At 41.1% G+C, this 17,027-nt stretch overlaps 1 protein-coding gene across 2 annotated transcripts in view; it reads left to right on the top strand.

Moving 5' to 3' along the window:
• LOC126273457 (transmembrane protein 209) overlaps positions 1-17,027 on the top strand; it is a 130,154-nt gene that overhangs the window by 26,340 nt on the left and 86,787 nt on the right. For both annotated transcript variants that reach the window (XM_049977015.1, XM_049977014.1), the window contains exon 4: positions 3,930-4,079. In XM_049977015.1, coding sequence (XP_049832972.1) covers positions 3,930-4,079 — 150 coding nt within the window. The remainder of the gene's footprint in view (positions 1-3,929; positions 4,080-17,027) is intronic.

Below are 17,027 nucleotides of genomic sequence, written 5' to 3'. Positions count from 1 at the left end.
GAGCAACTGAATCACCACCCAGTCCACAGCCTTCTATTCCACGTGAGGTGGTGCAGTGGTTAGCACACTGGACTCGCATTCGGGAGGACGACGGTTCAATCCCGTCTCCAGCCATCCTGATTTAGGTTTTCCGTGATTTCCCTAAATTGTTTCAGGCAAATGCCGGCATGGTTCCTTTGAAAGGGCACGGCCGATTTCCTTCCCAATCCTTCCCTAACCCGAGCTTGTGCTCCGTCTCTAATGACATCGTTGTCGACGGGACGTTAAACACTAACAACAACCACCACTACCACCACCACCACCACCAACTTCTATTCCACAAGCACACCCACAGTCATTTTACTTCCCTCCTTTTCTGCCACCTCGCTGTCTAACCTCCCGACTGCACCTAGCTGCCCTAATCTCTCTCCACCTCATCCCTGTATGCTCCCACAAACAGCACATTACCATCCTCCACCTGTACCCTACACTCCCTTCCCACCCTGCCCAGCATACCCCCTCCACCAAGGTTGCTTCTCCCATCATGTACAGATGCATGCAGTGTGGCCCCAAATGGCAGACACTGTGGTCATGTGTGTGCATTTGGTGGTGGTGAATCTTTCCATTTCATAATATTGTCATTATTTCATCCTGGATTTTCCATTGTTTGATGGAAAAGATGTGCTTACCAAGTGTACCGCAACAAAGTTTTAGGTTTTTAGACCCCAAAGAAAGAATAAAGAATGGAAGCTGCAGCAATATATTAAAGTTTACGGAAATGGTGTTCAGTGTCTGGCAGGATTACTTATTAAACGAGTGGAAGATTCTACAGTTTGAGAAAGATGATACAGCTTGAGATAACAATCGTATTGACAATTACTGGCAATAGCAGTTGTCAAAAAGAGTCTTGTCATCCATAGAGTTAAAGTCTCTGAATGTTTCCAAACTTATTAAGGCTTCTTTTGCTCCCACGGAAATGCCAATATAGAGAGAGAAGGGTATTCCACTTTGAAGAACACATTCATTAAGAGAAGGAAAGCAACAAAAACTAAAACGATTTTTAAACAGTGTTTTGACTGAGGGGTTGCTTGGAGATAATACTCTCATTTGTTTCTCTGCCCATTGACTCACAGCTCATTAGTTACAGACACCAGGCACGTGTGACTTATACTGCTTATAAGGAAGAATGTGAAAGAAAGACAGTGTGAACTAGAAAAAAGCAAAAAGAGGACCAAAACCAAAGGCATCTTGAAGAGAAGATTTAAAAGGTCAATAACATTTAAAAATCAGTGGACAGACTCCTTTAAGTAGGCACAAGATGAAATTTTCTCTCAACTTCAGCTAAATTGAAGAAAACACTTGAAGACAATTACTTAAAAGGCAGCATAATCGGCTCAGGGTATGCTTGGGGGTTCACAAACCATTAAAGTAGAAGAAAAATTGAAAGAAAAGAAGGTGGAAACCATTCATAAGTTGTCTGTTGTACATTTTTTTGTGAATTACTATTATCCTTACCAGATTACCAATGTACTTGCTTCTATTAATAAATTTGTATGCTGGAGAAAAATGGCCGTATCCCATCCAAGATCCTAATAGAGAAAATTATCGTCATCTTAACCAGCCTTTTTGGTGGGGCATTATCAAAAATGAAAACAATTCATGTTTGTGTTGTTATTTTATCAGAGGCTTTCCCGCCGTATGTGTTGTTTCCAGAGCTCTCGGGTGTCCAGCCGGATGCGATCGTTGAAGTCCCACAATATTTCGGCGAATAACCTTTCCGCCATCATCAGGTGGTTCTGATGGAATGATCTGTCTGCTCATTGTCAGTGTTATTTATGTCAGTCAGTCGGGCTTTGATTCCCTGCGCCGAAGGTCCAATTGAGGCTGCTGACATTCCATTTGCGAGCGCTGACGCTTTTTGATTACGGCCGCTGACAATCTGTTTGCGGGTGCCAACCCAGGTCCACGCCCAACCCGGCATCGCGCCGGGTGGTGGAAGATGCAGAATCCCGTGGAGTGTCCTCTGTGGCCGTCGTAGAAGGGTCTTGTGTCCGCTTGTCGCGTGACTCCTTGATGGAGTTAAGTATTGGTTGCCATGCCTTGCTTAGTTGAAAATCTGTGTCTCAGTTTATGAGATTGCCCGTTACGTGTATTTCAATGGCCTCCTTGAAGATGCTGTCCCAGTAGAAACTGGTAGGGGCCAGAATCTTGGTCTCTTCGTATTTCGTGTTGTGTTGAGTTTCGAAGCAGGGTTCTGCCAGTGCCGATTTAGTGGGCTGGCCTAGGTGCGTGTGGCGCTGGTGTTCTTTGCAGCGGTCTTCAACTGTTCGGATTGTTTGACTGATGTAGGATTTGCTGCAACCACATGGAATATTACATACGCCTGCTTCTTTGAGGCCAAATCCGTCATTCACTGTCCCCAGTCGGGACCATATCTCGGATGGTGGTCGGAAGACCATGTCAATTTTGTGTTGTTTTAGCAGTCTCCCAATTTTTGATGTCGCGTTGCCTGCATACGGTAGAAAGGCTAGGCGTGTATCCTCAGCTTTAGACTGTTCTTCATCCGGGCTTCTGTCGTGTTTCTGTGGTCTGAGGGCTGTCTGAATCTGTTATTTGCTGTATCCATTCTTGTGAAACACATTTTCTAGGTGTTTGAGTTCTTTGTGCAGACTTTGTTCGTCCGATATCGAGTATGTCCTACAAACCAGTGTGTTGAGCATCCCGTTGAGTTGTGCAAGAAGGTGGTAACTCGAGGCATGTAGATATAGGTCCGTATGTGTAGGCTTGCGGTACACGCTATGACCCGGTGTGCCGTTTGATCTCCACTCTACGAGTACATCAAGAAAGCGTAATTTCCCTTCCTTCTTGATTTCCATGGTGAACCATATATTGTTGTGGATGGAATTTAGATGTCTGTAGATGATCAGATCCATGGGGCCAGATGACAAATGTGTCGTCCACGTATCGGTAAAAACACATGGGTTTCCGTTCGGCCGCTTGAAGTGCCTCCTCTTCGAAACTCTCCGTAAATAAGTTGGCTGTCACAGGTGAGAGAGGGCTCCACATAGCCACACCATCGGCTTGCTCATAGTATTGGCCATTGAAGATGAAGTAGGTGGATGTAAATATGTGCCTGAACAGTTGTCAACTCAGGACCGAATTTCTCGCTGATAAGGTGAATCAAATCTTCTAGCGTGACCCTTGTGAACAGTGACAAGACATCAAAGCTCACCATGATGTCTGTTTCTCGTAGGGTCTGCTCCTTGATGCGCCGAATGAAGTCTGTTGAGTTCCGAATATGCTGCCTTCATTTCCAAAAGCTGCTACCTTACAATGAGTCAGTGATCTATTCACCCCTCTGCTTCACCTTAATCTGCCCTGTGTTGTCAAATTGCTTTTATTACTGTTGGATAGTCTTTTTACTTTTTCCTAAATCACTCCAGGTGAATGCTGGGATGGTTCCTTTGAGAGGGCATGGCTTTCTTACCTGTACCTCCCCATCCATGAATCATTTTGTGTGTGTGCTCCATCTCTGATGCCTTTGATGTCGACAAGACGTTAAACCCAAAACTTACTTACGTCCAATTCACTTACATCCTCAGTTCTCGAAGCATTTGCCATACTTAAGATGTATTTTATTTTATTTTTTTATTTTTAAATGTTCAGTGAAATACAATGATCATAAACGTTTCAGTTTTGCATTCTTTGTATTCTTCCCACACATAAGGGAGCATATAATATAATTTGATGGAATATTATCTCTTTTTGGAGGCTAATAACAAATACTTATTTATAATGGCTAAATGAACATTGGCACTACAGGATGTAACAAGTTGTCATGCTTCAGGTAAAGAGTTTGTAGTTATGTAACACTTGTACCAGATTATAGATATCTGCATAACAAACTGTAAGAAATTTTCCTTTGTTATGTAGTTGATTTTCTGTTACAGATTCATTCATCAAAGTTTCACAAAAACCTGCTACAGAGGACAAAGACAGTTCTCAACTGTCACAGTCAGGTCGGGGTTTGTCCTCAACTCGACTTAACTTCTCTGCTCTAAGCTGGCGTTCATCTGGCATGTCTCCAACGTTGAGTGAAAGTAAGTTTTGTGTGTGTGTGTGTGTGTGTGTGTGTGTGTGTGTGTGTGTGTGTGTGTGTGTGAACAAACTTGAATCTGGAGATTTTGGGACTTTAGTAAATGCATTTGGTATGAAGAAAAATCAAATAAGAAGTACAAAAGGCAGAGGGAAGATAGGTAGTTGAAGGAGAGAAGGAAAGATACTTCAAACTATAGATGCAAGGCGTGGCTGCTTCTGAACAGATTCTGGTAGACAGTACTACTTTTAGACAGATGTGCTCCAGTTAAGCTTGTGATGTTACAATGTGCTTATGGACAGTTCTGTAAGGTTGTAGCTACAAGATCCTTCATGAAAGATACCCTTTACCAATCAGGCTTTTAAATTTGTCCACCCAATATTATCAGTGTACTAATAACATCAACAGAATACTATATGCTTATCACTTCACAATGGGACTTATTATATCAAGGTGTACATGACCCGGGAGATCCTGGAAAATTTTTCATTGGTTTTAGTTTTCAGTTAAATTTGTGTAATTTTGACTAGTAAGAACCGATACTCTAACAAAGGTTATTACTATATCCTGCTACTGCAGAATAATACTGCAGCAATAAAAGATGAACGAGAGAAAAAAAACTAAAATAAAACTTAAATTGCAAAGGAAATGTGCCATATACAACAACAAAACACAGAACTCATACAAGCGTCTGCCAGCAGCAAAATGTGTCAAAGGTTTTAGGAAGACTGCAATGCCGGCTGCGGTGGTCTCGCGGTTCTAGGCGCGCAGACCGGAACCGTGTGACTGCTACGGTCGCAGGTTCGAATCCTGCCTCGGGCATGGATGTGTGTGATGTCCTTACGTTAGTTAGGTTTAAGTAGTTCTAAGTTCTAGGGGACTGATGACCACAGCAGTTGAGTCCCATAGTGCTCAGAGCCATTTGAACCATTTGAACCAAGACTGCAATGCTTCATAACAAAAAATTGCTTCCGATGAACGTGATGTCACAACCGTTTACATCAGTGTCCCTATAGCACTCATGAGCAGTCTTGTGCGAATGTGCTTCTGGCTACAGAAGCTATCAAGTATTATCCCGGTTCAGAAATATCATAGATACAGGCCTGATGCGCAGAGCAGTTTGAGTTACAGTGGAGAAGTGGGTAGTCTCCACGTGACCTGTGATCTTGCTGCATCCTCTTCGTTTAATGCTCCCACATCAAATGAATACAAAACGGATTTCTGTGGACGAAGCTATCAAGTGAATTAAAATACATTCACATAATTACAGAAAGCAAAATTTGTTATTAGTTTCAGGTTTTATTTTATTTTATTTCCGCCTTTCTGACAGTCGAGCATTAATCCCCTTGCAGATCAATGAAGTTGTTTTTGCTGGTATGCTAAAGAAATTTGGCATTTATTAATCTTTTCCACTGAGGCAGTCGGTGTATTTGAAACGTGGTATGCTAAAGAAATTTGGCATTTATTAATCTTTTCCACTGAGGCAGTCGGTGTATTTGAAACAAAGTGTTTAATTCCACACTATTGACTGGGTTCAACTGTTAGCTGCATTTCAAGTGCACGTTTTCATCTACTAGTACGCGTGGCATTATGCCATAATAAAGAACCAAACATAAGATAATACAGTACTGGTACAGTACATCCCGAAAACCACACTGAAAAGCTTACGGTATCAGGTCGACTACTACTTCATTGGGAATCTGAACATATGAATGTGCACTTTAAATGTGCACATTCCGATGCTTTTGCAGTGTCCTCTGATGTCTTGCTTCTTGTATGACATAGTGTAAGATCTTTTAATGTTTTACAATTACGAACATACGGGCTGCCTCCGTCTTCGTAGCTGCGCAAGTGTGGTGGTGCCTGTTATCTAGCACTGTCTGGCAACTGCTGAAACGAACCTATTTCTAACAGATCGCGGGAAAATATTGCGAATGTTGATTTGAAAAGCGTTAATTTCAAAGTAAATTTCCTTTTACTCAAGTTGAACTATGTGCGAGAATGTACGATGAATTTCTTAAATCACGCAGCGTTTGACTCTCATTTAAAAATCAACTCTTTGATGATGAGCCATTTAGAAAAATTTTGAGCCCAGCAGATCAGACATTTATCTCGTTATTAAAAATTTTACTCGCACATTTGTGTGATATATCTTAGAGTGTAACACGCCAAAAAGATCAAAATTATATATGGAAGCTTAGTTTCTCTTGCAGCTTATTAACCTTAGAGACCAACATTATATGTGAAAGCTTTTCTTTTCTTTTAGTAACAGTATTTATATCAATTTAAACCATTAACTTTTCTTGTTTGTGTGTCCGCTCTACTTAACAGTGATGTTGCTAATTGGCTGACTACATCACAAGTGCTGTGCTCTGAATATCCGCTGTCCTGAGCTGGCGAGATCGCGTGATATGAGCTATGACTGGCTTATAAAAGCGCATCGCAATCTCGATTTCAATGCGTGGGAAAGTAACATGTGGTTTTTGATGGAATTAGAATTATACTTTCGAAATAGAAAAATATGCAGGGTACATGTTGCTTCACATCAAAGATCTTTCCTAAACATGTTGGTTTTTTTCCACTGAGTTTCTTTTTCTAAAATGCTGGGAAATTCTATGCCCGTGTATAAAACCATAACCATTCAAAAGACAACAGTCAACCAAACAATGATTTAAAATTTAAATAGTTATTCAATATGAGGACGCAGAACTTTATAAAGAACAGTGTGAAAATGTGTGTGTGTGTGTGTGTGTGTGTGTGTGTGTGTGTGTGTGTGTGTGTGTGAGAGAGAGAGAGAGAGAGAGAGAGAGAGAGAGAGAGAGAGAGAGAAGTGAAGTGAAAGAAGTTAGCATGGAGGAGAATACAGAACCAGTGATTATGCTTTTACGTGGTTGACACTCGCTGCAGAGTAATTCACCTTAGTCATGGCCTAGAACTCATATAAAAGTGTTCATCAGCTTTCCTTTGGATAAAAAGTAGCTAACTGTCTTTGATGCACTCTCACCAACTTTTGTCTATTGTTGTGACTGTTATTTTACTCTTATGCAGCTGATTTCATCCACATCAAGAGTCAAGTTTGACATAAAGTGCCAAAAAGTATATCAAAATGTTCTTAATCTGTCTTTAGCTTAAGTCAACAGTTGTGACACAAAGCTTATACCAAATTCATATTATATTTGACATTTCATGCAAGATGTAAAGCACCCATTCCGTTTACATGATTACAATCACCCGCTGTTTATTTCTGTTATCTTCTGTTTCCATATCTTGAAGCTTTCCACTGGTGTCCTCTATGGTGACCTCAATTGATTGACTGTTGTGTGTGCCATCTTCAGTGCGTGTGCAGCCACTTTTAGTAATCTTTGAATGTATGAGATTAAGCTTCCTACCTAGTCTAGAGTAAAAATGAGTTTCATCCATTACAGTTTAGATATGTGCACGTAGGCTGTCCTTTACATAAAAAATATTGGTAACATTACATCTAAATCTTTTATCGTGTCATGGTAAACAACACTGACACAGTTTAAGAAAACGTTTCAGAATGAAAATTTTTCTGAATGCTTAAATTATTAATCTGCTCACATACCGGGTGGTTATAATTAAACTTTCCTTATTTAACACATTATAAAATGGAAACTAATTACCGTAGGAGTACCATACTTGGTAGCATCAATGTCCAGAGTATGGGATGCGTGATTTCTGTGCATCACAGTGCCACTGTCTAGTTTCAACTATGGCCGCCACATTTCGTGATCAGTCATCGTGCGTGATTCGTAGCCTCACAAACTTGACCGGTCACAGTGCTCTTGGTGATGTGTCAATGTGAGCTTGGACAAAAGGAACAGGGCACTATTGGTGAAGCTCTACTATCAAAACATCAGTAATGCTGCAGCAGCACTTCAAGAATATTGCCTGCTGAAAGGATTATGGAAGGGTCCTCTTTCTCCACTTGCTGTAAATGGAAATGAGCATTTGGTGTCATTGGCCGGGAGGCCCCTTACGGGGCAGGTCCGGACGCCTTGGTGCAGGTCTTATTACATTCGATGTCACATTGGGCAACCTGCATGCTGGATGTGGAAGAAATGATGATGAAGACAACACAACACCCAGTCCCTGTGCGGAGAAAATCCTCGACCCAGCCGGGTACTGAACCTGGGCCTGTAGGACAGCAGTCCATCATGCTGACCACCCAGCTATCGGGGCAGACTCGAATCAACTGGATAACTGGGCTTGGCCTTAGCAAGAGGTTGACAACTGGTTGCACCACAGGTGGTTGATGAAATCGCTGTTTCTACGGCAGACAACGCTGTGCGCAATTCCCAATTGTCAGGCAGTGTGCATGCTGTGTCATGACAGTTGAACATCCCATGGTCCACTGTATGGAATGTGCTTGTAACCATTCTCAAATGGTTCCATACAAGATCCATATCGTACACAACTTGCACCACAGGACACAGGATGACATGTTGACTTCGCTCTCAACTTTCTCACAAGGATTGAAGCTAGTGAGGGCTGGCCCTGGACCATCCTACGGACAGACGGAGCTCATTTTTCTCTGACCAGTTAAGTGAACACACACAATACCAAAGTGCAGGGATCTTCACCTTTGGTTACTGAGCATAAAGTTCCTCTGTGGTGAAGGTGTCACTGTATGGTTTGGCTTTATGGGTACGTTCATCTATGGCCCATTCTTTTTTTAACATGTTGGCGCTCAAGAACCAAAGACATGCAGTGTGACTGGCCAGCATTACTGTGATGTGCTTCACCAGCATGTCATGCTCGCCTTACAAGAGAGAGAAGCATTGAACTCTACAGTTTTCATGCAAGATGGGGCCCACCACACATCGCACATCACTCGTGAATTTCACCTGCTTCTCTGAAACACATTTGGAAATGATCTATCAGCCAATTGTTTCCAAATGCTTGGATGGTATGATCACCTGCTCACTCCCTGTGATTTCTGGTTATAGGATTTACCAGGGGAACATTCACACTTGTGCTGATCTGAAGCACAGCATATCAAGAAAGGTAGCCAGCTTACCTACGGACATGTACGGACATGCTTCGTTTTGCTGTGCAGAATACACTCCTGCACTTTCATACGCTTCTGGAGACTGATGGGCACTATATTGAGCCCCTTTTGTAGCAATAGGGATATTGGTATGTAACGGTATGATGTACCATAGCAGCACATTAAAAGTGTGTCAATGGAATGGAGTCTGCATTATTTCTCTTTCCCATCCTTGAAATTAGTGCTACCAAGTTTGGCTCTCATACAGTAAATAGTTTCCGTGTTATAATGTATTAAATAGGGAAAGTTTAATTCTAACCACCCGGTATGTCATCGGCATAGAGCTGATTGGTGTAGAGGTAAAACAGTGGACTAGTTCCCAGAATGAGATTTTCACTCTGCAGCGGAGTGTGCGCTGATATGAAACTTCCTGGCAGATTAAAACTGTTTTAATCTGCCAGGAAGTTTCATATCAGCGCACACTCCACTGCAGAGTGAAAATCTCATTATGGAAACATCCCCCAGGCTGTGGCTAAGCCATGTCTCCGCAGTATCCTTTCTTTCAGGAGTGCTAGTTCTGCAAGGTTCGCAGAAGAGCTTCTGTAAAGTTTGGAAGGTAGGAGACGGATACTGGCAGAAGTAAAGCTGTGAGTACCGGACGTGAGTCGTGCTTTGGTAGCTCAGTTGGTAGAGCACTTGCCCGCGAAAGGCAAAGGTCCCGAGTTCGAGTCTCGGTCGGGCACACAGTTTTAATCTGCCAGGAAGTTTCAGTGGACTAGTTTTTGAGACAATGAGGTTTCAGTCCCCCATTTGGTCATCCAGATTTTTGTTTTCTGTGGGTCACCTAGATCACTTAAGGCAAGTATCAGAATCATTCTTTTGAAATGGTCTTTGCTGATTTCATTCACCAACACTGTCTTTGTACTATGTCTTCACTGACATTATTGTTTACAGGTCATTAAACCCTAATCTTACTTTCTTTACAGAAGAGGAAAATCTGTAACACTATAGTGGATGCTAATCATCATTGTCAGATCCCTAATACGATTCAACCTTTTATTTTGAGTATAAGTGTGGGTTGTCGAAAGGTGGAACCACGCTCTTAGGTGTATGGCTTGGAATGACCGCTCACTACCCTACTACTGCTCCTGAAGCATCATGTTCATTTCCCACTACAGGTGTATTTTGGTCTTGTCTGCATGAACACATGGGAATAGATCTGAGGTGATGATAGATTAAGGATGGAAGAGAGTAGCACAACACTCTAGAAATAATAGTGAATCACAGACTATTTTAAATGGTTATAATTTCCAAAAAAAGTTGGATGACAGTAATATCAGTCACGGAATTCATACAAGACTTTTGTCTTCTGAAATTGGTGGAAAAGGTCCCTTGATCCAAGACAGAGGTTTCAGGCTGAAATTCGTGAAAAAGGTCCCTTGGCCCAAGACAGAGGTTTCAGGACCCAGATACAATACTTGGCCAGTGGAGAAAAGGTATGCACATAAATTATTACTGGACATTTAACAAAAAGGGAGAAATAAAAATGGTTACTTAATCCTATAAATTCAAATGTAGATTTCTCATGGAATTACATAATGTCATGAATTGTATTGATTGTGATCCTGCTCTTCAGGCTGCTAATCCTGCGTAGAATTATAATTAAATTGCGCAGTCAACATCTTGGTTCTCTCTACCAACAACTACTTTATTCACTGGTCCAAATTAGATAATACAGTAAGGCTCTCCAAGCACGGTTTATGTGAATAGATGTTCTTGCTAGAAACAAGCAAAAATTGCTCAGTTTATCTGTAACCAGAATGACACAGGCATTGATAGTTTATGGTAGCGTGGAGCACACATAAAAAAGGCTCTTTTCTATAGGCCTAATAATATACAGAAACACAGAAGGTATAATATAAATACAACACCCTTGGCGGCTGGCACAAAAACTATTTTTGACAATGCGATTTTTGTAAACATAAGTGCCACAACACACATGCACCACACTGCACATACAGTGCTAGCAGCCAGAGTTGTTACAACAGCCTCCTTGGCAGAAGCAGGGCACCTTGCAAGTTATGCAGTGGGAAATAGATGCATAGACCAGATCTTGTGGGGCACTGGTCCCTTGGTAATGTTGTGACTGGTGCAGCTATAGGAGCTGCTATTGCTGGAGCAGGTACTGGGCGAGGCGCATCTGTGGAATCTCAGCAGGGGCTGAAAATATATGCCAACAGGAGTATCTAGTTTACAGTTTCCCCTCTTGAGGAGCCAATGGGGCCCAATGTGTGATGGTCCAAGGGCCCATTTGACAGCATCCATGTGTAGCAGCACATATGGACATGTGCTCACATCACTACATGTATGTGATTACTCAGCTTTTCACAATAAAGTGCCTGGCAGAGGGTATACAAATGTGAGAACTAGTCCATTTCTGGAATTTGTTGAGTTTGGACACTTGACACTGTGATGAACACAGACATGTTTGGATCAGGCAGAGTAGTCACATCTACAAATTCACCGGGTAGTCACAATGTCATTCCATTTACCAGTTCTGCAGAGGAGATGTCAAATCAGTTTTGTAGGTGTTTGTCAATCCAAGCAAAATCATTGGAAAAGCATGTGTCCTCTCTGGTTTGGTGGTACATCAGTGCAGCTTTGAGAGACCCGTGATGAGGCTCAATCATCCCATCGGTAACTGAGTGGCTGCGCGTTATTTTATGGTGGCTTGTACTGAAGAACTTTGTGAACTTAGCAAATAGATCTGACTCGAACTGTTTTCTATGGTCTGCCTTGATGTGGAGTGGGCAATCAAATCATGATACCCAATTGAATACTATGTAGTAGGCCAAAGTTTGCGCTGAGATATTGTCCATTAGTGCTGCTTCTGGCCATCGCATGCAATGTTCGATCATAGTTAACAGGTACAGATGGCCATTTGAAGGAGACTTAAGGCCCCATGACATCTACATGAAACAAGTATAGTGTACGGGAAGTCACCAATTGGCTGGGAATTAAGAAAGACTGCTGTGAGTAGACAAGATGCTCCATCCAGTGCCAGTGCAGCAAGGTTGGTTGTCACTCAGCGTCCACTATTCCATGGCTAGAATACTCAAACTCAGCATTCGTATGATCTGTCCATGAAATTGCTGTGTTTCCTTTGTGTATAGGACTTCCTAGCGCAGCTGTCAAAGATTCCTGTGTTTTGGCAGTGTAACACTAACATATATCACTCTAATGTGAAACACGCTAATATTAGCCTCTGAGAGGATTTCGAAGGTTGACTGTGCTTGTGTGTAATGGACAAAAGTGTCGGATTATAATTTTGAATTTGGTGAAATTAACAGGAAAACCAAATGGGCTTTAACCTTAAGAGTTAATGAAAGTGGTAAAATCATAAATGAATGGAAAAAAAATGAACGGTCGCCAGCTCAATTATGCACATTCATTTGAAAATAAATGTTTAAGAAAATATGTTTAAGGAAAAAAAAATTTATGAAGTTACTTTCGTTGAGATTTCCCTTTGAATAGCAAGCAGGATACAGACTGACAGAGTGCACTCAGAATTTTGTGTAGCAGTAGTTACCAATAATGCACACACCAGTAAATTATAGGAAGTAATTTTGCATCAAGCTCATACTACTGACAACTACACTCAAGAGCATTACTTAATCAAATACTGAGATGTACTGCATGAAGGGCGGAACTAAATTTTGACATGAGGGGCTTTTATCTTGACTGACATGAAAAAAGGCACAAATAAAGATGAATAATGTCATAATCGGGCAGGTAGGTTAGAAAATTTAAAAAGGGAAATGGATAGGTTAAAGTTAGATATAGTGGGAATTAGTGAAGTTCGGTGGCAGGAGGAACAAGACTTCTGGTCAGGTGACTACAGGGTTATAAACACAAAATCAAATAGGGGTAATGCAGGAGTATGTTTAATAATGAATAGGAAAATAGGAATGCGGGTAAGCTACTACAAACAGCATAGTGAACGCATTATTGTGGCCAAGATAGATACGAAGCCCACACCTACTACAGTAGTACAAGTTTATATGCCAACTAGCTCTGCAGATGACGAAGAAATTGAAGAAATGTACGATGAAATAAAAGAAATTATTCAGGTAGTGAAGGGAGACTGGAATTCGAGTGTAGGAAAAGGGAGAGAAGGAAACATAGTAGGTGAATATGGATTGGGGCTAAGAAATGAAAGAGGAAGCCGCCTAGTAGAATTTTGTACAGAGCACAACTTAGTCATAGGTAACACTTGGTTTAAGAATCATGAAAGAAGGTTGTATACGTGGAAGAACCCTGGAGATACTAAAAGGTATCAGATAGATTATATAATGGTAAGACAGAGATTTAGAAACCAGGTTTTAAATTGTAAGACATTTCCAGGGGCAGATGTGGACTCTGACCACAATCTATTGGTTATGACCTGTAGATTAAAACTGAAGAAACTGCAAAAATGTGGGAAATTAAGGAGATGGGACCTGGATAAACTGAAAGAACCAGAGGTTGTACAGAGTTTCAGGGAGAGCATAAGGGAACAATTGACAGGAATAGGGGAAAGAAATACAGTAGAAGAAGAATGGGTAGCTCTGAGGGATGAAGTAGTGAAGGCAGCAGAGGATAAAGTAGGTAAAAAGACGAGGGCTGCTAGAAATCCTTGGGTAACAGAAGAAATATTGAATTTAATTGATGAAAGGAGAAAATATAAAAATGCAGTAAATGAAGCAGGCAAAAAGGAATACAAACGTCTCAAAAATGAGATCGAGAGGAAGTGCAAAATGGCTAAACAGGGATGGCTAGAGGATAAATGCAAGGATGTAGAGGCTTATCTCACTAGGGGTAAGATAGATACTGCCTACAGGAAAATTAAAGAGACCTTTGGAGAGAAGAGAACCACGTGTATGAATATCAAGAGCTCAGATGGCAACCCAGTTCTAAGCAAAGAAGGGAAGGCAGAAAGGTGGAAGGAGTATATAGAAGGTTTATACAAGGGTGATGTACTTGAGGACAATATTATGGAAATGGAAGAGGATGTAGATGAAGACGAAATGGGTGATACGATATTGCGTGAAGAGTTTGACAGAGCACTGAAAGACCTGAGTCGGAACAAGGCCCCCGGAGTAGACAACATTCCATTAGAACTACTGATGGCCTTGGGAGAGCCAGTCATGACAAAACTCTACCAGCTGGTGAGCAAGATGTATGAGACAGGCCAAATACCCTCAGACTTCAAGAAGAATATAATAATTCCAATCCCAAAGAAAGCAGGTGCTGACAGATGTGAAAATTACCGAACTATCAGTTTAATAAGTCACAGCTGCAAAATACTAACGCGAATTCTTTACAGACGAATGGAAAAACTGATAGATGCGGACCTCGGGGAGGATCAGTTTGGATTCCGTCGAAATGTTGGAACACGTGAGGCAATACTGACCTTACGACTTATCTTAGAAGAAAGATTAAGAAAAGGCAAACCTACGTTTCTAGCATTTGTAGACTTAGAGAAAGCTTTTGACAATGTTGACTGGAATACTCTTTTTCAAATTCTAAAGGTGGCAGGGGTAAAATACAGGGAGCGAAAGGCTATTTACAATTTGTACAGAAACCAGATGGCAGTCATAAGAGTCGAGGGGCATGAAAGGGAAGCAGTGGTTGGGAAAGGAGTGAGACAGGGTTGTAGCCTCTCCCCGATGTTATTCAATCTGTATATTGAGCAAGCAGTAAAGGAAACAAAAGAAAAATTTGGAGTAGGTATTAAAATTCATGGAGACGAAGTAAAAACTTTGAGGTTCGCCGATGACATTGTAATTCTGGCAGAGACGGCAAAGGACTTGGAAGAGCAGTTGAACGGAATGGACAGTGTCTTGAAAGGAGGATATAAGATGAACATTAACAAAAGCAAAACGAGGATAATGGAATGTAGTCAAATTAAATCGGGTGATGCTGAGGGAATTAGATTAGAAAATGAGACACTTAAAGTAGTAAAGGAGTTTTGCTATTTGGGGAGCAAAATAACTGATGATGGCCGAAGTAGAGAGGATATAAAATGTAGACTGGCAATGGCAAGGAAAGCGTTTCTGAAGAAGAGAAATTTGTTAACATCGAATATAGATTTAAGTGTCAGGAAGTCATTTCTGAAAATATTTGTTTGGAGTGTAGCCATGTATGGAAGTGAAACATGGACGATAACTAGTTTGGACAAGAAGAGAATAGAAGCTTTCGAAATGTGGTGCTACAGAAGAATACTGAAGATAAGGTGGATAGATCACGTAACTAATGAGGAGGTATTGAATAGGATTGGGGAGAAGAGAAGTTTGTGGCACAACTTGACTAGAAGAAGGGATCGGTTGGTAGGACATGTTTTGAGGCATCAAGGGATCACAAATTTAGCATTGGAGGGCAGTGAGGAGGGTAAAAATCGTAGAGGGAGACCGAGAGATGAGTACACTAAGCAGATTCAGAAGGATGTAGGTTGCAGTAGGTACTGGGAGATGAAGAAGCTTGCACAGGATAGAGTAGCATGGAGAGCTGCATCAAACCAGTCTCAGGACTGAAGACCACAACAACAACAACAATGTCATAAATACAGCGTTTAAAGTCTTCCTACATATATCAGTTTTCCTTAGCAACAGTAATAGCAAATTCTAAAGGTGGCAGGGGTAAAATACAGGGAGCGAAAGGCTATTTACAATTTGTACAGAAACCAGATGGCAGTCATAAGAGTCGAGGGGCATGAAAGGGAAGCAGTGGTTGGGAAAGGAGTGAGACAGGGTTGTAGCCTCTCCCCGATGTTATTCAATCTGTATATTGAGCAAGCAGTAAAGGAAACAAAAGAAAAATTTGGAGTAGGTATTAAAATTCATGGAGACGAAGTAAAAACTTTGAGGTTCGCCGATGACATTGTAATTCTGGCAGAGACGGCAAAGGACTTGGAAGAGCAGTTGAACGGAATGGACAGTGTCTTGAAAGGAGGATATAAGATGAACATTAACAAAAGCAAAACGAGGATAATGGAATGTAGTCAAATTAAATCGGGTGATGCTGAGGGAATTAGATTAGAAAATGAGACACTTAAAGTAGTAAAGGAGTTTTGCTATTTGGGGAGCAAAATAACTGATGATGGCCGAAGTAGAGAGGATATAAAATGTAGACTGGCAATGGCAAGGAAAGCGTTTCTGAAGAAGAGAAATTTGTTAACATCGAATATAGATTTAAGTGTCAGGAAGTCATTTCTGAAAATATTTGTTTGGAGTGTAGCCATGTATGGAAGTGAAACATGGACGATAACTAGTTTGGACAAGAAGAGAATAGAAGCTTTCGAAATGTGGTGCTACAGAAGAATACTGAAGATAAGGTGGATAGATCACGTAACTAATGAGGAGGTATTGAATAGGATTGGGGAGAAGAGAAGTTTGTGGCACAACTTGACTAGAAGAAGGGATCGGTTGGTAGGACATGTTTTGAGGCATCAAGGGATCACAAATTTAGCATTGGAGGGCAGTGAGGAGGGTAAAAATCGTAGAGGGAGACCGAGAGATGAGTACACTAAGCAGATTCAGAAGGATGTAGGTTGCAGTAGGTACTGGGAGATGAAGAAGCTTGCACAGGATAGAGTAGCATGGAGAGCTGCATCAAACCAGTCTCAGGACTGAAGACCACAACAACAACAACAATGTCATAAATACAGCGTTTAAAGTCTTCCTACATATATCAGTTTTCCTTAGCAACAGTAATAGCTCAATTTTTTCCTAATAGGTGGAGAATATGATGGGGACCCATAAACTAGTATAGTTTCACTAGTCAATGCTTTTTGATTATTACAGTAGAAAAGACTAATTCAAAAAGCTAATCAATCTTTTAATTTGGAGTAATTCATAATTTAATTTGCAAGACAATAAAATACAACACTGGGCTTAATTAACT

This window comes from Schistocerca gregaria, chromosome 5, assembly GCF_023897955.1.
Source record: "Schistocerca gregaria isolate iqSchGreg1 chromosome 5, iqSchGreg1.2, whole genome shotgun sequence".
Taxonomy (NCBI): domain Eukaryota; kingdom Metazoa; phylum Arthropoda; class Insecta; order Orthoptera; family Acrididae; genus Schistocerca; species Schistocerca gregaria.
The sequence above is the reverse complement of the archived record's forward strand: the minus strand, read 5'-3'. Positions and strand labels throughout refer to the sequence as shown.